The following is a 20687-nucleotide window of genomic DNA, read 5'->3' on the forward strand; positions in this document are numbered from 1 at the left end:
ACTGCCTTCCCATGCTTAGAAGTCACTACAAGTAATCTTTCTTCCAGAAAGATTTACAGAGCTAAACTCTGGTATTTGTTACACTGTTATAACAACACAAGGCTGGTTGCATCAAGGGGAGAACAATAGAAAAGCAATGAGATAATGAGATGGTGGTGAGTGCAAATCCTGCTTTCCAATAATGGTGAGTTTCTGTTGCTTTTCCTCAGAATGCCAACAAAAATGCAACATAACTCATAACTCCTGAAGGTAATGAAGGCTAATGCTATCTGAGATGTTTTCATACTTGTAATAACATTCTTGTCACATGTTAAAGAATTGAACTGCAGGAGTCATTAACACAGCAAAATATTTTTTATTTTCAAAATAAAAATTTTAAGTCACCTTTTGTCTGTAACACTGAACAAATTTATTTACAATTAAAATATTCCACAAAAATATATTTTTAACTTTAAAAACATAAAAGAAACTGCAGGCATTAAGTCTGCAAGAGTTAAATTCTAGTCCCAGAAGTCACAAGTAAACAGAGAGAGTCTGTGATGCACTACAGTTTCTACAATAAAGCATCCTTGTTATTCTTTAATTATTTATTGCAAATATACAAAGTTATAAAACATCAGAAATCTAATAAGGGTATGATAAAGTAAGGTTCAGTAGGTCTTACTGGGAAGCAAAAGGAGTTTTAAATTACTGAAGTGACTGAAGTTGTTCTTGTGCTTCCCATCAAGCCATGTGTTATTAAAAGTCTGATAAAGCAAGGTGTGACAACTCCAGAGCTCTCTGCACATGAGCTCAGTCCTATCACTCAAGTACAAAACTACGCACATAAGTCATGATCTTCACTACGCATTTGCTCTTCCCCCAGATGTTTTCTTGTGCAACTTCTTACCTCACTGAACCCACGTTTACCATCGATACACATTCATCAGAAAAACTCCTGATCTGCATATCGACTTCCCCGGTTTCTGTAACAGGGTCAAAACCCCTGTAACATGATGAATTTGTTTCACTAGGGATGGCTTAACACAAACCCTGCCGAAAAGTCACCGTGGACCACAAGTTAGAAGAGCTCAATGACTCCTGAGTCAGAGTAATATTCAGCAATTAATACTGAGAACAGCTTGTAAAGCTGTCTGTTGCTAGCAGTGATAAAGCTTACAGGCACTGTCTTTCCAGGACTCTTTACAAAAGATTAAAGCAATAAAGCACTGCTCTAAGTTTTAGAATGCCTGAACCATCACTTTACTTTGACAACTGTAACTCCTAAAAAGACTGCTTAACCTAGGAGTAGACAGCAGTAAGAGACATCTGGAAAAGAAACCTCAGGTATTTAACAGTAAGACAGTGATTACCACTACAGCTTTGAGTAGGCAGGATCCACTAATTAAATTGCATATTAGAACTGGTTTAGTGTGAGTATCAGGCTTGTTCCAGTAACATGAATGTTGCTTCAAAAATTTCTATTTCCCAATCATCAATTTAAGGTGTTCAAGTTTGTACTCTTCAATGAAGTCTTCAACAATATGCAGAGCTTTGAGTTTCACCAGCAGGAGAATAACTTGTTTTGTTTCATGACTATTAAAAAAAAAAAAAAAAAAAACAGAAAAAAAAAGCAGACATTTCTATAGCAGCACTTCTATGTACCTGACTGAAGTACACTTTACGTTTCTTAATTTTAGAAAGAGTCAAGTATCTCTCCTTGGCCACTTGTCATCAGGTGACCTTGGCTGCACTGATCAGTAGCAGCACCCAACGTAGAGCACCTCAAACTACCACATTAAACTCCTTTACCTGGTACACTCCATCTTTTGTTTTATGTATTTATGTGATGAGAACATCCTTGAAAGTGTCAAATACATGAGACTTAAGGAATTTAAGAAATATTTAACACAAAGCGTACAAGGACATGCTTGAATCGCAAGGAAAGCCTTATTTATTACCTGTGGTCATTCTTGTGTAGCGTACGGGCACACTGCAGCAAGTGCTGGCAGAAGTTCCGTAACTCAGAGAGAGTTGATCCACTTTTAAGATCTTGGAACCATCTTTCTGGGAGGCACGCAACCACCTGTTCACCCAAAGAATATTTGGAAAAAGTTTAAAAAGAAAAAAATCTTTCAATATAACTAAGTCACATCACTTCTGATAGATAGTTATTTTTAGCAGGTTCATCATTACAGTAGTGTGGTTTTTCTTTGAAATCAAAACTGGTTATCCCTACAAGTAGTTATTCTTTAGAACCTATGGATGGACCAGTATTTGCTCTAAAATGCTTTTATGCACCAAGGTAATAAAAACTTTAAACATAGAAAAAAATTTTAAAAGTGTTGTTTAAATGTTAATTTTTTTTTTTTTTTTAAATATTTCATCTTCAGTTTAGACCCCTCTCTTCATGGAAAGGAAGGAAAAAAAAAAAAAAGCAGCTTAAAAGCACAGACCCTCTTTCAATGTACACATTATCTTTTACCTTACTACACTTCTCTATATTATCTGGCCCCGGTGGCGTGTTTAAGAGGTTGAGAAGAAGGTAACGATTCAGCAACTTGCTCAATCCCAAATCACGGACTGTATCTTCTTGTAGAATCCCATCCCAAAGAAGAACATTGGAGAGCAGCTGCAGGAATGAAGAAACAGAGAATACGTACACCTGGTGGCTGGAAGTGTGCTAAACCACAATATTACAAGTTTTATATAAGATAGGATTATGTTCATCAATTTAAGTACTCCAAAACCAGGATTCACGCTCTCCAAACTGTCAGTTACCCACTAATAAGCTGCATATGGTAAATAATCTTACCAAGTAGGATAATTAATTTGGCATGTGTATATGAACTGTACCCTAGTACGTGTATATATGATCTCCCAAGGTTAGGAAAAGCATTTTACCGTTCTCCTCACCAGTAACACAGACCAAGAACAAGTGGCATCCAATTCTAAGCAAAACTTCAGAGAATCCAAGACTGAAGTAAAAAAAGTTACTACATCTACCGAGGATAAGCCTACACCTAAACCTAAGACCTGAGTGTTAAGCTCCCTCTTGCTTTCTCTTTCTCTGTCCACAACAGATTCCTGCCCAGCAGCTGACTCCAGGAGCAGAGGTAGGAAGTCTTTTACCAAGCAGACCTCAACACATCCAACTTCCCAGGCTTTTCAACAGAACGGAAGCTCTGCATCACAACCCCAGGAAGCCTGTGCAGGGCTAGGCATCACGAATAGCAGGGAAACTGGAATATTGTCTGGGATTTTAATGGGGTTTTATGCATCCAAATCTCATCTTTACTAAGAATCCAAATCTACGCCTAAAGGAAACATCTTAAGCAGGAACTGAACCATAGGCATTCAGAAATTCCCAACTCAGCACCCCAAAAGTAAAACTATACTGATGTGCCTACAGGAACATGCAGAGATCATACTCCACAACAAGGGTTAGCACAACCAATGTCATTTTATAAGGCAAATGGCCATTTTCTGTGAATGAGCTGGTCACATACTAGCTCCTTTTCCCCTCATTATCAGGCCACGAAGGTCCTGTGCACAGAGCAGAGAAAAAAAAAAAAAAACCTCAGATTTCTTCTTCCCCTCCCTCCCAGCCTCAAAATTCCTGGGTGCCAGGCTGACTACTCCCCTCCTTACCAGCCCGGAAGGTCCCAGGCACCCAGCCAACTGGTGGTGATGACCCTGTCACAGAACAGGGAAGCGTAACAGCACACAGAGCACTGTCAATAAAATCCAGCTGTTACAAGTCCTCAGGGGAACCTGCACCAGAACTGCTGCCGGACAGCAAGAATCATGAGCCCACCTGGTGGTCACAGATTCCTCCATCATCCTCTGTTTCCTCTGAGGATTGAATAACTCATTCTTTTATGTGATTTGACTCTAGATTATGACTGTTTTATTATTGATACTGCAAGCCAAATGCTAAGATTTGACCCGATCTGCAAAGGGTCCAGGTGATTATGAACCGTAAGCCAAGCTGTGCTATGGTACTTACAAAATTGTGCTGCACTTATTCTGATTATGAAAATATTGTGCTACTCTGACCATAAAGTGCTAAGCTGATCATAAAATTATGTTAAAAAGAATAAAGCTTTAGTTGTACCCACAACTTAGTGTCATCACCACGCTGCCCAGGATCCCCAGAAGAACCTGCCGTTCTCCATACTGTTGAGTGACAATGACTAACTAACATGATCTAAGGTCAACCGGCCTCGCTGACCCAGTCAAGGGAAAAAAAATGAACCAGCAGGAACAAATGGTCAGATAAAGTCTCTTGCAGAAGATGTACCACTTGGGTAAACAGAGAAAGTGTTCATTCATAGTTCATTCTTAAATCATCACATGCAGGTTCCACAAAGAACACATCCTTCACAGAGAGAAATGGTTTTCCATCCTAATAAAAATGTATTTATCTCTCAGGAATCAGACCTGCCTGAAGATATATTTCCTGATTGACTGCAAAATATTTTTTCACTATAATGAATTTCCAAGAAAGAAGAAAAAAAAAAAGAGAAGTATATTTTCTCTACCTTAACAGCTGACCAAAATCGTCTGTCTTGAAATTTTGAACATAGTGATGATTTGTCTTCCACAGTGCTAGTCATGGAAAGAAGAAAAAAGGTAAAATAAGGATTTTGTTTGTTTGTTTGTTTGCTTTCAAAAGATAAACAGACTATTGATCTCCAAACACCAAAATTGACATTCATCAGTATCTCTTTCAGCAGTGACAGCCATAGCCAGAATAAAGGTCTGGGGAAACAGCTGTCAGTCTGAACCCATTATAATACAACTACTATGAAATAATTTCCAATAAAATTACCAATTGGAAACACTTGTGTTTCCGCACAATACATTTAATGGATTCAGATCAGAACGGCATTGCTTAGAATCAAACATCCTACACCAGCTTTAGCAAAGCTTCTCTCCTAGCTGTATCTTAACCCCACATCTCCCAGACTCCTCATTCCCATCTTGCAAAGAGTGTCCAGTAATGAGAAAACTAAACTATTTTAGAAACGACAGGAAGAATCAGGGGACACACACACACAACAGACCACCTAAACTAACACAGGCCCCCAGATATAAGTTGCTATGCTAAACCCAGATTGTGGATCTCATATACTGGAAAGCTTTTCATTACAGAACCAAAAAAGCATTCCATCAGCAGGGCTGCTCTTATTAGAAAGACTTTGTGAACAGGAGTAAGGCTGTATATCCTTTCCAGTAATAAAACGGTCAAAGGTATGTTTATTCCACAAGCTGTTAATGGATGTGTAATAAGGAACAATATTTCCTCTACATCTGTTGGGGAGAAGGGTACAGGAATTTTTTCTCCCTTTTTTTTTTCCCCTCCTTTTTAAGTTTAGAGTGCCAGAGTCAGCTTACCTTTTAGGATACAAAGGAATAAAGACATCTTCCTCTACAGATTTCTTCATTCTTAAGACAATTGCGTTCACCAAATCCTATTAAAAAAGAATTATTAATGTGTACTCACAAGAAAGATTTCATCTTCCATTTACAACAACTTCAATGGTTATTTTGTTGCTCTAGAAGTGCAATATGTTAATTAGACCTAAGCACAGTTGCCACTTGTCTATAATACGCACTTAGACCATGAATATATTAAGAACAGTAGACAAATCACAGCTGTAATTATCTGTGGGGTCAACCTAAAGGATTTTTTTTTTTTTAAGGTTAAGTTATTTTCTTAAGTGAGGCCTTTTTTTTTTTTGCATACCAATTTGCAAGACAGCAGAAAATTGTACACAATAACAAAATAAATTATCCACATAGGATGTCCATAAAAAGCTGTGAAATTCTATATTAAAAAAATCACAATAGCTAGGATAGTACGCATTTTTAGGCAAGATACTTTTCAGTGCCATAGATTGCCACCTGCCTTTTTTGTGAAGCCTATTTATTTATTTATTTAAATTTCTGGCTTACTTTAGCCAAAGTACCATTTGTACAGAAAGTAAAGTCAGTTGTACCATTTCAAGTCACGGTTTCAAATCAGCAGCCTTTGGAATGCTCAGCTGTAAGGCACAAATATTTTCTAAAAAGTATTTCTTTTCATATTGAGGGCCTAAACATCCACTCATTTCACTAGTTTTATACTAGATAAACCTCCAGATTTACATCAGAATAAAACCAGAATCAGGCTGAAGAAGGGCATGCTAGAGTGACTATGTGTATAAAAGTAATTATTAAAAGATTTCCAAGATTATTAACTACTCTCTTAGCCAATTAATTAACCTCTGGGTATTTTCAAATTTTAAATTTCTAGAGCTACTTTATAAATAAAAGTTTAAGCAGTTGACTGCTGGAGCACTATTAACATTTAAAGCTCAAATTTTGAAAGATAATTAAATGTAAATCTAAATTCTAACCATTGTTATTGCAGTGAAGCAAGATTAGATCTACAATCATATTCCTGACAGGTACAGGCAGAGATTTTCTAGGAATAGAAGCTAATTTCTGCCTCAAGGGTGTCCCATCTCCTATATCTTCAATAATGAGAGCACGACAGGGATGGAAGTTTAACTGTTAAATCTCCTTAACATAAAGTGATAAAAGAAACAAGTAATCAGAACTGAACAGGTTCAGGACAATGTTTTAAGCGCCCACAGGAGCATGCAGAGAAAGCTCACACAGCGGCTGAAGTTCTCTCTCCCCCAGCACCACACGAGCTCTTTACCTCTTTTGCTCGACTGCGTTCACTTTTGGAAAGGACTTGTTTTCCAAACATGTTATTGCAAAGGTGTATGAGGTTGTTTGTCTGTGAAGTAGATAAAGGATCCCACACATTCTTTACAAATGCTGGGGGAAAAAAAAAAAAAAAATATTTAATTTGTGACATGTGAGCATTCATCTGCTCTAGTTTCAAGGCATCATGATGTAGCAGAACTAGACACAAAAATTTCTCACTTAGAAAGAGGCTACCTTAGCCTCACTCTGTGTAACAAGGTAATCTTGGAGCACCATTACATAACTAACATAATTTGATAGCCATCACTTATTTAAGGTTTGATTACCTAACTGCAGCAAACATTTTCAAGACAATCTTACTATACCTGTGATTTTTGGAAGAATAGTTTTTTCAATCACTCTAGGCAAAACTTCTTGATCGGGATCATCATCCCCTTTTGGTTCAGATCCATTTTTGGCATCACTGAATTCTTGTATAGCTCTGAACCAGGGCATCTCTTCCAACTCTGTAAAATTCTGCTGGGGGGGGGGAGGGGGGGGGGGCGGAAATCATTCTTATTAGTTGGGTCAGCTGGTCAGGATCAAGAGAAAACGCTCCACATAAAAATATATCCAATGATACCACAAAGATTCTCACCTAATTTCCCATGCCCCCTCATCACTGAACAGACCAAAGCAGCCAATCAGGAAAACTACGTTTAAAGCTACAATTTAATGGATGACATTGTCAAAATGTTTTCAAAGAACCTGGGAGAATTCTTACAGAGAGTGTGGCAAAAGTGACTGGAGGTAAGGGGAAAGGAGCAAGTTAAGACTCTAACCACGTGCTTCAATTTCTGAGATCAACACAGTATCTTCCTATTCATTTCTATGCGTTATGCATAGAAAAAAAAAAAATCTCATTTTTCATATTAACACAAACTAACATGATTCATATCCAAAAAGTGACTTGACAAGAAGAAATGGACCTTCTCATTCTAGTTTAACGTACTTATCCTGGGCTCAGGAACATCCCTAAAACACACGTAACAAAGTTCTCATGCAGAAGTCTTCCCTGCAAACAGCGTGCCTCTGCTCAGACATACTTTGGGCTGCCAGAAATACCCGTATCACCAATTAACAAAGACAAATAAGGCAGAAAAGGCATGTTCACAAAGATGGTACAGTCCAGAAACATAACAGACTTTACCAACTGCAGCCTACTGCTTCATTGTAATACCCGGAAGCATAGGGGTCACCAGTAATTAATACACAAACACATACAATTTTTGAAGAAAAAGTCAGCTGATGCACCTACCTCCAGAGGATTCCAATTTATTAACTGAACTCTGATCAATGGATTTAATAGTTTAGGCAGGCAGAAACTGATATAAGCATCACAGTAAGAGTCAGGAAACTTCTCTTTCCATTCCTGGAATTTCAACAGGATTTTTCTGATGTCACAAAAATCTGCATGTACATCTTCAAAGATTTTCCTACTATCCTCTAAAACGTTATCTATGGATAATATTCATTGGAAATAAAGAGAAACAATCACAGAACTTATTGAGGCATAAGCTGTAGAGTTTATGCATCTATAGGACATAAGAAATATCTGTATGATAATTGTATTTGTCATTTTTCTTTGACACACCTGACACTGAAAAAGCTTTCAAAATAGTCTCCCTGAAAAATCGTTTAAAAAAAAATACTGTCAAAAGAACAAAAAAGCCAAGTTTCTTCATTATCTATTCCACAGATTCATACAACCACTATGTTTCAAACTTTATACCACAGCGATAAAGTTTCAGATCTGAACACTCTTCTGCTGTTATGTGGAGAAAAGGTATTTGGTCTTTCCCTGCTCCTCTCCATCCGTTCATTCAAGACAATTAAAACACCAACCTTTAACTCACTCACTCAATCTTCAAAAAACCAAACTGATTATACAAAACATTATAGCATTGAGTACAGATCTGAGTACTCTCAGATCAGCTTTGGCATATTCTAAAAGGGCTTACTTCTAGTTGAAACAGTCACATGTAAAGCCACCACCACATAACTCAAACCAAAAGAAATCTACCACCATACACCTATTCTTCCCAAGTCGTTTGTCAGAACTGTCTGAATGCATTTATTTTCTACAGTGTGTAACTAAGAATATGTAACTAAGTATCTCTTCATCTTTCCTAAAAGAAAAATCTCATTAAAAATATCAGAAAGATTTTGTTTTAGGACTGCACAATAAGACTGTCACCAACCTTTGCTCTTCTGGAACTCAGCCACCTCTGTAGGAGTCAGCTCGTCGTCACTGGACATGCCTTCATGGTGATCAGTGTCTCCTGAACACTCTCTCACCTGCCGTCTGCAAGTCCTGTGTTTTGTAATTAACTCAGTTAAGTTATCCTCCCCTTGTATGCAGAAGGAAGCTTAATGAGAAATAATCTGACTTCAAAAAAAGTACTAATAGCAAGTTGTGAGAGCAACAGCCTAAGGAAACGCAATCAGGGATCAACAGTAATTGTGTAACCATAAGGACACAAAAATTGTGGAAGAAGGAGGGGCTTTGGGAACTGACATAAAAGAGGTTAAAGTATGTCTCTGATCTCCCCTGCGAATCATGTAATAACCTTCATTTCACCTCATTCCTGCTGATGAGACTAATAATTCATCCCACCTGGAACACTGAACATCTACTATGGTACTGGACACCTTTTCCGACACTTTTAGTATACAGTAAACTGCTGAGCTTTCAACAGTCTTTGACATCTCAGCTCTGGATCACCCGGGCAACAACCCACATAAAAATCATGATAGCACCCAAGTGCCAGTCAGGCTCAAAAAAACTATTGCCATGACACCAAGAATCATAACAGGCTGCAAAATCAATAGCTTGCATCTCTGCCACAGAAAAAAAATGATATATGAGATGAAAATTATATGTATAAATAATTTCATACAGTTATCTGCATCAACTAGCATAAAGGTTAACTGCTTCAAATGAAATTTTTTATTGTATCATTTTTCATCCACTAAAAATGCCAAAGTTCTTGCCACTTCAAAGTACAGTTATGAAGTAAGGCACCAATGCAACTGAAAAAGTTTCAAAGCTCCCAATAACTCGGGGGGGGGGGGGGGGGGAAGAAAAAAAAATCAGCAGCAGTTTCTGACCACTAGAATACCCAAAATGTAGTATCTAGCCTACACTGATAGCAGGGGAGAGGTAAGATACTGCTTTGCTTCACTTGCTGGCACCACCACCCACACTACCAACAATACTGCCTTTTTTTGCTATCTATACAATAACACAAAAACATATTTCTGTATAAGGTCATAATTCTGTAAGAATTTATAGATAAGAAAAAGCTTCTGTCATAATTCTGTGAATAGCCTCACTTAAGACTTGTTAATTTAAAATAACAAGATCTATTAGCATTCAGACTTAAACCAACAGAAAGAGAATGTCATCAACAAATAGACGGTTTCCAAGTACTTTGAGTTTTGGAAAGCAAACACCTGTTTTTTGTATAATCTCATTTAGTAATCCTACAGGTTTACATTCATCACTGCATAAACAACAGAAAGCCAGTGTACAGTACATTTATCACAGTCAAGTGTACACACACAAAGTACCTACCTTCGATGCTCACACATTTCCAGAAGCTGTGTCTTCTCATCACCGTCCAATCCACCATTAGTTGGTTTGTCATTCTCGCCTATTAGAAGATAGAAATAGACAAAAATAAAATTGTATGATTTTTAAGCTCCTATTTTCTTAATAAGGAAACACTGATTCTCCTTCTATTGTTCTTCATTTGGAAAATAGTCAAAGAAAACTCAAATCTCCTAATCAAAACTCTAACAGTCTCTGGAATAATGCACAGTAAATATTACTTGTTAACTGCATATAGTTCGATGTGCTTGCTTCCCTTGTAGCAGTCGATGAAAAGGTGAGTTTGATGACACTCCAGCCAACATCCACTGCTTCCCAATCCTGGAAAAGGAAGTTAGTGCCTTCCACAATAGGTTCTTAGCAGTGTGAAAGGCAAGTGTAAAAAACTACCTTCATCTGGATGTCAAAAATGAAACCATGCAATAAATTAGAATAACTTTGGAGGTTTGCTTCCAACATTGTAACAGAAGTTAAATCCTTGATTTACGCTATTCAAAATCATTGCATTCAGATTTCAAGACCAGTCAGCTCCTCACTGTCTCTTGCTATCCAAGAGGTCACGGATTGCATGACCCCAATTACCCCTACTCTGATTCTTGAATCCAACACAGAAGTAGAAACTAGAAGCATTTTCTAGTTGGGCCATTCACTTGTATCACTATTAGCTGGCTGATACGTGCACAACATGCCAAAAAGTGTACTACTACTGAAGTGTTATCAGAGGAAAAAACAGCCTTTCCAGTATATTAAATACAACTGGGAACATAAGAAGCAATTAAAAGTGCTGTTAAATACCCAAGTACAGTTTCATTTGTAATGAGCTGGAAGTAAAAATAATCTTCATGACAACTATTATGGCACTACTCTTTTCTTCATAACACCTGCTGTCAGTCTACTACACCATTTTACAAAATCAGGCAGGCTGCTAGCCTTCTCTAACTAGCAGCTTAACCTGTGCAGTGAGACGACCAAACCCATGTTACCAGAAACTGGTACATCTGGCCTCCATCTGCACCCAGCAGCTCCAAGCATATTGTTCTTAGTTTTGCCTAAACTGTTCTAAAGGGTTTGAAGGTTTGGGTTGTTTTGGTTTAGTTTTTTTTTTTAACAGTAGCAGCTAAGATACACGTGGCATATGAACAATACATTGCTGTAGAAAGAAAATATGAGATAAGAAAATTTTAATTATTTTTCCTCCAGTAACTAAAAAGCTAGAGTTTTGTTTTAGACAAAACCCTCACACAAAGAGGCTTGCTTCTTCATGCCCTTCCCTTCATGTAAGTGTCATCTCCCAGTCTGAAATCTCCATCCTGAGCATGCACATAGCCTTAAGGACACTCACGTAAAAGTGGTGTTGCCAAGTAAACACATTGCTTTTTCATGTATTCACAGAATCCTCCCATCAGCAAGCTTTCTCCAACTTAAGATGTGCTAAAAAATCAACTCTCTTTTTAAACATTGATGAAAAATTGCTGAGTTGAATAACTAAAAATTGACAAAGTCCTTCGTCATGTTACGTTCACTATTAAACCAGAGAAAAACAGTATCATGGGCCTTACTGAGGTAAGCATTTCAGCTGAGGTATAACAGAGCACACCTACTGACAATGGGAAGGGGAAGGGAGATCAAAAGGAGAAAATAAAAAACTTCATCCAAAAAGTAACTGCATATTTCTGCTCAAAGAGTGAATGATTCCATAAGAAAATAACTTCCAACTTCATACTAACTTGTCAGATGCTGAATATAAGCAGATTCATTTTTCAGCTCATCTTGCCTTCGTTCCAGTATTCTCATGGCTCGTCGCTGAAGTAGTACATGTACAGCCAGTTCTAGATCGTTAATGTATTTCAGCTGAAATACAGTAAACAGCAATCAGTTTTTCAGTTAATTAAAATCCCAAAGGAATGAATAAAAAAGTTTCCATGGGTTTTCAGTATAGTTGTGAAATTAGAATCAAAGTATTACAGATTGAAAAGTACGTTCCTGATCATTGGAGCTTTTCAGTCTTTTCTGTAAGCTGAAAAACACAAACTAACAGTTGCTCATCCCAGGACTACCTAAGACTTCATGTAAAAGTGTTCAACGGGACACTACTGGTGCACTCAGTTTGCTTTTGAGCCACTAGCCATTAAAGAAAATGTACTCATTAACTAACATTTGTTCTCTTTGAAGTTACATAAAGAAATTCACAATTGCAGTGCAATTAAGTGACATAAATTAGACTTGATAGGACTATCTATATAGGATAAAAGCAGTTTACTTTCACTGAGGCCAAACTTTAGGCAGCTCCTCCACTTCTGCCAGTCTTCATCTTTTTAAATACACAAGGTTTGCCGTTCAAGAAACAGATGCAGCTGATAACAGACAAATTCTCACAGAGCCCTGCTAACTCAACCCCAGCTCAAACCTAACACAAGGTTAGGTAACCCTGAGTAAAAACACTTTGAGAGATTCCAAAAGTGAATTTAAGTGCCACCTCTCATGCAACTTCAGTGCAGTCTGGTAACTAGACATGCAGAAAACTCTCACCAGTAACATTTTGTTTTCATCCAACAGAATCTAGGTGAGTTCACAGCTGAAGTCAGTATACCTAACTAGCTCAATCATCACTTCAGGTGAGGATTGATTTGTTTTCCCTATATTTTGGTTCCTGTTACATTAAAATTTGATAGAACTGATTTTTAACTGAGTGCTGTCCCTCATCATTTCCAAACAAAAACCCCTAATCTTTCATTGACAGAATGCACCTTTATAATCTTAAAAAAAAAAAAAAGGAAAATATACATACTTTTTCATTCAAACAGTTTATCAAGTTTTCTACATAAGTTTTCATGGCCCTGTAGAATTTGTAATTCAGAGCTGCATCCGAAGACTTCTCTAACTCCTGGACAGTCATCTTTGAACTTTCAATGTCCTCCATATATTTTTCATACTCCCTCTGGTGGGCACGGTGCACATCTTGTAATGATGTTATCCTAAAAAAAAAAAAAAGAAGAGGAACGCAGACAACTAAATCTATTGCCAAGTTAACAGCTGATGCATTCCAAAACATTTTTCGCATTATAAACCCACATAAAATCTTTGCCTGTGCTAATAATAGTACATCCATTTGACCTAAGCAGCGTTGAAAGATTTATCCGTGCCAATATTTGCAGAAGCATGGGGTGTGGACAAGCATTATGCTTTGGAGGCTCAAACGTCACTTATGTGGTGCTAGTTTTGAAAGCACCACTGACATTTTACCTAGATCTCTCAATATACCATGCTTCCCAAAAATATAAAAAGCCAAATTTTGTGGTATCACATTAAATGGATTCTACCCAACATAATCTGGGGAAACCTACAGCTCATGTCAGTACGCCCATACTAGTTTAACCTAAGTTCCCTGGACAGCAGTTCCTATAAGCACTCATCCTGCGCTCACTACTAAATGCAAACTAAATAAGGACTCTTGCTGCTACCAGGTGATAAAACCTAGGAACTCATGTCTACAGCTGTCACTAACTATTAGACAGGTAGCACAAGAACATTTACACGTATCACACTTCTCCTTCCTCCCAAATGCTCCCCTACAACAAAGCATTGCCAGGTAAAGTTAAAAATTTGTAGTACTCTAATGGACTTTGTAACAGGCATATTACACATGAAATAACAACCCCAAAATCCTCAAATACTCTGGAAACAGAGTAACACTTCAAAGTTGTCATGTCTCATTCTGTGACAAAAATTCAGACATCTCAAAAGTTAAAGTTCATAAGAGCAGGATTTACCTTTCAGTCAGCCGCTTCTTCACAATTTCCAAGTCCACAGGTGGCAGAGAAACAGAGGGATCAAACTTGGGTTTAGCTGGTTGAGATTTATGCAGGGAAGCATCATCGTAAGTTTCCTACAGGAATTAAGTGTTAATGTTTAAAATGCTATTTACACAAGTTTTCCCTCCACAGATCAACAAGATGTATCATTCAATACACAAAGACACATATTTCAATCATCAAATCAAATACAGAAAGCGTTGTATAGAAAAATACAACACAAAAGCAAGGGAAATAAAGTATTACAAAATGCATGTATGTGTTGTATAAAAATATGTAGTACATACACACATAAATGGCACAAAGTAATTAATAATTTAGAGTACACAAGTGGCTGTCTTGGTCTGCAAATATTAATAGCTTGCAGTGATATATAATGCTTCTCTACTCACAGCTGAGACTTCACTAGTACCAAGATTCTGAATATAAAATGTAGAAATAAACTACAGCCAAGTGGAGATGATCTCATTTTATTCATATTTCACTTTTTAAAAACTATTTGAATATATTTATGATAAATTATTTGCCATAAGAGTCACTTAATATTCTATTTTCTCATAGTAAACTTTGATTTCGTCCTGCCTAATAAATACGGATGCTACCTTCTGACAAAGTGGCCAAAAGAGATTTTTCATTCCAACAATTCACGTTAACTGTAATTATAACTAAAAAAGGATTCCACTGAATTTCAGCTTATAAATTAAAAGACATTTTGCATTCTAAAGGCCAAAACAGAATCAGTTGAAGCAATCAAGTCCATGACTAAAAATTGTTGCGGATTCCTGAACAGCAGAAATTAACAGTTTTCCAGAAATGAGTATGAGTACCTAAGAACACTAATTATACTGGATTTGAAATTCAGCAACAGAAAGATGTAATTTTCTCCCTGTCCTCTAACTACTCCCATTTAACAGGCAGAAACATCAACAACTGTCTATCCTGAAATAAAGAACTGGTTACTCAGATTTTCCTAGTCTGACCCAGAGTGGTCAAGCCAGAAAAAAAACTTTCAGCTCATCAGAAGATACATAGTTTATTTTTACCAGTTATTTACTAGAAGAAAAAAAAAAAAAAAAAAAACCAAAAACAAAACCTGAATTCTGCTGCACTGTAAAAAGAGCTTGCCACATAAAATAAATTCAGCATAATAAAAGAATAATTTTTGCTTTTGACATTTGTAGCATTTGCATACTCTCGCTTTCAAGATCTCTTGCATGGCAGCAAAAAAAAAAAAATCAAGGTTCAGAATTTTATTCTCTGCTTTTCACAATCTTCCATCACAACAGGTAGACAATATTCTATTTCTGAACAGCTAGACAAAGATCACAGATTTTCATTACCATCTTCCCCTATCTCTAATTGCCTCTTCTCTGAAGAATTAGGGCATAACTTCTAAAAACCCCTCTACCGAAAGGGCAGGTAGGAGATACAACAGTACTCCAGAACAAGCTCTCCTGCAACAAGCAAAAAGCACCTTTCAATGGTTACGAAAGCATGTGTCACCTGGGAGAGTTTAACAGCTTTCTTTATTTGCTGTTCTTCCCACTTCATTTGTGCTTCATCTTCACTTGATTCATCACTCACAGACACTGGAAGTGAAAACAATCATTAAGTGTAATTACATCCTTTATCTATTTTTCTACTCCCATGTTCTCCTCCCTCTAAAGCAACAATGGTCCTTCTAACCATTACTGGGAAGTGATATACTCAAAAACCAGCAGATTAAAAAACTAGATGAAGGACTTCCAAACTGAAAGGCAAGGAAGATTTGGAAATGGCTAGTTGCATCTGTAGAATTCACACCAATATTGATTTCCCCAACATACTGCTTCTCAGAGAACTACTAGTGCAGTATGAGAAGCACAAACATCTCATTTTTATGTCTCAAAGCAAAGCTGTGTACAGTACATATAAATAAGAGTGTAAGTACAGTTAGACTATAACACAGCATACACAGCAAATTACTGAGTGCTCTAAAATATACACTATATTACAGATACAAAAATACCTCTTTAGTATTAATTAGAACTGCAGGATCAGCTCATAGTTACATGTTTCTTGTAACTCTTATTCAAATAATAATGAAAACCAGTTTACAACTCTGGTAATACAGTGTTTCATAAACAAAACTGTAAGCAGCTATAAGAGGAAAAAAAAAATGGAAAAGGCACATATGCTTTGCACGCAATAGGTTTATTCACTCATGAAGCGCCAGGTTGTTGGGTCTTGTCTTCCCTTTTCAAGAACAGCCATAATATCAATGCAAGGAGAGCACCAGGAAGAACAGACCAGAAGTAGGAGGCAGAATTCAGAAAACTTCAGTGGGACAGTTTATCTTGCACCACAGCAACTTTATTTAGGTTAAATGCTGTGCCTCCTACAAGGCAATTTTTTTCAGTCAACAGTGCTAAAAATCATTTTTTAAGTGTTTCTCAAAGCATTCTGCACCACCACATTAGTGAGATACAAACCAGATTAACATCCCATATAAACATCCAGCATCAGCTGTACAGCCTGCTACCAAGACCTCTGAGGAGCAAAGCCTTGCACTGCACTCACTCGTCGCTGGGCAAGTCCCACATTCTTCCAAACATCAGTAAAACCACAAACCACTGGGAGAAATGGCACAAACTCACCCATGTGTTCAGTCATCCTCTGCCTAAGAGGTCTCATTTTAGGAACAAAGTTCAGATTCTTCATATCAGACTCATCTTCACTCTCCAAATCACTGCTTTCTCTTCTCCGAGACACCTGACGACTGTTTGAAACATCCAGTGGAAGATAATCGGCCTGTGTCCTGGCTAAGTGACGTTTCCTCCGAGCAGCATCAATACAAGCTGCACTGGGGATATTACCTGCATTGAAGAGAAAGAAAATCTAAGCAAAAGACTAAAAGCGACACTGTATCACCCCTAATGTCAATAATCACCACCTTCAGGATAACTGTACAATTCTGAATATAGAATACAGCATATTTTTCAATTAGGCTTACCATGGTGAACATAAGGAGATGGAAATGTATCCTTAAAAAGTGGCATTCAGTCTAAAAGTTCAGAATTTTTTTTTTTTCTTTTAAATAAATTGCCATTAACCTGTCCTCTTTTCCACCTCCTCAAAAGATATGGGTTACTAAACTTACTGAGTTTACAGAAGAACCCAAGGTTTACAAATCAGACAGCACAAATCAGCTTAAATTTTAATCTCATGAAGGCAATCATGCATCACTACACCAGACTTTTTTTGCTACCTTTCTTTTGAAACCAATGGTCAGAATTTCTGATACATTTCCAAAAATAAAACAAATATCTGCAACCAAAAGTATCAGGGAATTGTCACTATACTTTCAGAAGGGTAGCTCTGATTCAACAGAAACAAGATGCCTACGATTTAAGCAGAGTGAGATTCATCTCACCTATCTTGTCATATACATCAAACAAAGAATGTTGTAAAATAACTTCCTTTAAAAAAAATTCCTATAAAAAAACTTCCTTTAAAAAAAATTCCAGGAAACTAACCTGGTGATAAATCCTTCCTCCTCTGTGAAGAGCTGGATTCATTTTCAGAGTTTGAGCTGTTGTAATCCTCACTTAGTGAAGAATAACTTTCATCCTCCTTCTCCTCTTCTTCTTCACAAGTGCTTTTGGTGTTGCCAGTTCTAGGCTCCAACTGACAGATTTCTGGGGGTGGGGGGGGGGGGTGTGAAGTAAGATTCATTATTTCAGTTTCAGCTGCTGGAATCTGATGTGCCATAAGTGGTTACCAGTAACTACTTACACCTTGCTGCAGCAAAGACTGGTCGGTTATTTATCTCCACCTGTCCTCATAAAAAAGTGTCAGATCTTACTACACTTCAAGATGTTCATTTACAAGATAGCTCCTGTCTTGGGTCAAAGCTGTGGGATAGTCCTAAACTAATGTCCTCCAGAGACACAGAGCACTTTTACATGCGCAAAAGCAATTATACCAGCTCCCAGACAACTGATTAATATCCTGATAGCTCACAGCATGTTTGGATTCACCTTCCTTGACATTACAAATTGTATTTAGAACAGGGAGTACTTGTTTAAATTACAAAAGTTTATGTATAAATAGCTTAAATACATAGATTATGCACAAATAGATTAAAACTATAAATCTGTAAGGTAACATTATTCCATTCTATTAACAAGTAAAAGACATCTAACAGCAGTATTTGTAGATCACTCTTCACTTACTGATTTTGTATCCATAAAATATTTAACTGAAAAAAGTACTTACTTTTGCCTTCTTCAATTTCTGTCTGTGCAGGCAGCAGGCTTTCCTTCTTCTGAATTCTAAAGGTTACTTCATTGAAGGACGGCTTTTTAATTTTAAAAGATTCTTCATCTATCCAGATAAAACAAAATTATTCTGAGTAACATTAAGAAGAAAAACAGTATATGTGCACATATATATGCATTATATATAAAATGCATGTAATCTCTACGTGTGCACAGCGTATTTTTTGAAGTTCTGGTTGCATTAAGTCTAACTAACTAGTTCTACGGCTTTATCACTCAAGATTCATCCCTTCTTAATCCAAATCTGTGCAGCTCAGCCTCCTGGATACAGCAACACTGTAGCGTTGAAATGTATTTGGTTTCTTTTGCAGACTGCAGCCATCACAAAGCGACTCCTGTAAGCTGCCCCGAGCAGCTTTGTGTCACCAGCCACAAAGAAACAGCCCAGAAGAGTCAATCAAACGTCTAAATTTCAGTTATTTAAGCTAGTTCGTCATAAACTGTGATACTCACAAAATCACGTACTATCTCCTTGTCTTCTCGGGTTTTCTGCAGCCCTAAGAAGCTTTTAAATGCTTCCCACTCAGAAGCACACGGACATGCATCACCTTCAAAGTGCCTTTATAGGCATTTCTCTTACAAACCCTCACAGCAGCCCTGTCCCTAACACACTATTCCTATTTTTGGTCACGCACAGAGGCACGGAGGTGACCGGCTGCGCCCCCGGCGCTCAGCGAGCCAGGAAACCCCCGGTACGCGGGATGTGGAAGCGCAGCCCCTTCATCCAAGCTCCCGGCCCGGCCCCCGCTCCCCAAACCGGCGGGGTGCGCGGGTGCCGGCTGCAGCCCCGAGGCGGGCGAGGCTCCGCCGGTTCTCGGGAGCGGAGGGCGCCGCCGAACCCTCACCTTCCCGCTCCTCCTCGCTGCCGAAGCTCAGCAGCGCCTTTCCTCCCCGCGCAGGCCCGGTTCCGGCGAGGCGCGGCTCTCGGCTCGCAACCGCCCTTCCACGCCCCTCCCGGCCCCCGGGGCTGCCCGCCGGCTCCTCTGAGGGCAGCGGCCCCTGCGCGGCGGCGGCTCCAGCGCCCCCCTCGCCCTCCTCAGGCTCCGCTTCCCGCTCGGAGTCGGAGCTGGAGTGGGAGCCAGGGTTGGGGACCGGTGGAGGGGCGGCGGCTGCCTCCGCGTCTTCCTCCTCGCTGCTGCCGCTGGAGGCCACGCGTCGCCGGCCGCGGAAGTTACGCGGGGGCCGCCGGAACATGGCGACAAGCCGCGGAACCCCCACCGCCGCCGCGCACCGCCGCTTCAGCGCGCATGCGCGACGACCGCCCCTCCAAGCCTCCACCCCCGACCTAGCGCAAACCCCGCCCCAGGGCGCGGACCTCCCCGGGAGGGTGGGCGGGGCGTGAGAACGGCTGTCCAATGAGGGTGAGGGGGCGTGTCCCCGCGGTTAACCGTTGAGGAGCCGGGGGGGAGGGGGCAAAGGTAAAGGGGCGAAGGGCGTGGAATGTGGTCTGAGGGGAACGTGGGAAGGATCCGTAGGGAGAAAGTGGAAGGCATTTTGCTGGTAATTAATTGATCACTGATGCGTAAAAATGAAATTTGTTTGAAGGGCCGTGGGCATGTCTGTGGCAGGGGCTGCCACGGTGGGTGCTTCCCTGCCTGTTCCTAGGTCATCAAAAACTTACCCAGTTTGGTTATTATATATCTGGTTTATAAAACCTATAAATAACTTTCAAAATTATAGATAATTTCAAATACATTCTAAATAATGTCAATAATAGCTATATAATGAAAATGACTATTCATAAGTAAAATATCTATTTCAGACTTATTAATAATATAAACTAATAGTAAATAAATACACTTTCTAATGTTGATCAGAGGGCTGGAGCACCTCTGCCATGAAGACAGGCTGAGGAGTTGGGGCTGTTCAGCCTGGAGAAGAGAAGAGGGGTGCCTAAAGAGGCCTACAGGAAAGACGGGGAGAAACCCTTCAGCAGGGCCTGTTGCGACAGGCCAGGGGGTAATGGTTTTAAAATAGAAGGAAGCAGATTCAGACTGGACATAAGGAAAGAATTTTTTACAATGAAGGTGGTAGAACACTGGAACAGGTTGCCCAGATAAGTTGTGGATCCCTGGAAGTGTTCAAGGCCAGGTTGGACAGGGCTTTGAGCCACCTGGTCTGGTGGAAGGTGTCCCCGCTCCTTGCAGGGGGGTTGGAACTGGATGACCTTTGAAGGTCCCTTTCAACCCAAACCATCCTATA

At 39.0% G+C, this 20687-nt stretch overlaps 1 protein-coding gene across 3 annotated transcripts; it reads right to left on the minus strand.

Moving 5' to 3' along the window:
• Window positions 1–332: 332 nt before the first annotated feature.
• Window positions 333–19695, minus strand: GCFC2 (GC-rich sequence DNA-binding factor 2). 3 transcript variants are annotated; one of them, XM_086744928.1, is made up of 18 exons: window positions 19331–19695; window positions 18424–18531; window positions 17682–17843; window positions 16803–17021; window positions 15670–15755; window positions 14125–14240; window positions 13143–13329; window positions 12082–12205; window positions 10319–10397; window positions 8943–9055; window positions 8000–8199; window positions 7068–7221; window positions 6692–6813; window positions 5380–5456; window positions 4524–4590; window positions 2465–2611; window positions 1941–2065; window positions 333–1575 (listed from the first exon to the last, which is right to left on the minus strand). In XM_086744928.1, exons 1-18 carry the CDS (start codon window positions 19677–19679, stop codon window positions 1461–1463), a joined length of 2550 nt encoding a protein of 849 aa, XP_086601054.1. In that variant the 5' UTR covers window positions 19680–19695; the 3' UTR covers window positions 333–1460. The 3 variants fall into 3 exon arrangements, 2 of the variants coding, with proteins under 2 accessions (XP_086601054.1, XP_086601055.1); XM_086744929.1 differs by lacking the exons at window positions 2465–2611; window positions 4524–4590; XR_015258153.1 differs by lacking the exons at window positions 333–1575; window positions 4524–4590.
• Between the last annotated feature and the right edge of the window lie 992 nt (window positions 19696–20687).

The sequence above is a fragment of the Chlamydotis macqueenii genome, chromosome 3 (assembly GCF_036417535.1).
Source record: "Chlamydotis macqueenii isolate bChlMac1 chromosome 3, bChlMac1.mat, whole genome shotgun sequence".
Classification (NCBI taxonomy): domain Eukaryota; kingdom Metazoa; phylum Chordata; class Aves; order Otidiformes; family Otididae; genus Chlamydotis; species Chlamydotis macqueenii.

Bases quoted from the DNA above. Each gene is read 5' to 3' on its own strand.
- GCFC2 (XM_086744928.1), bottom strand. From the start codon at position 19,679: ATGTTCCGGCGGCCCCCGCGTAACTTCCGCGGCCGGCGACGCGTGGCC. The intron at 10,398-12,081 runs GTTAGTATGAAG...ATCTTCTAATAG, and splicing joins TTATATTCAGCATCTGACAA to GCGAGAATGACAAACCAACT. The intron at 6,814-7,067 runs GTATAGTAAGAT...TTTTTCCCCCAG, and splicing joins TATTCTTCCAAAAATCACAG to CATTTGTAAAGAATGTGTGG.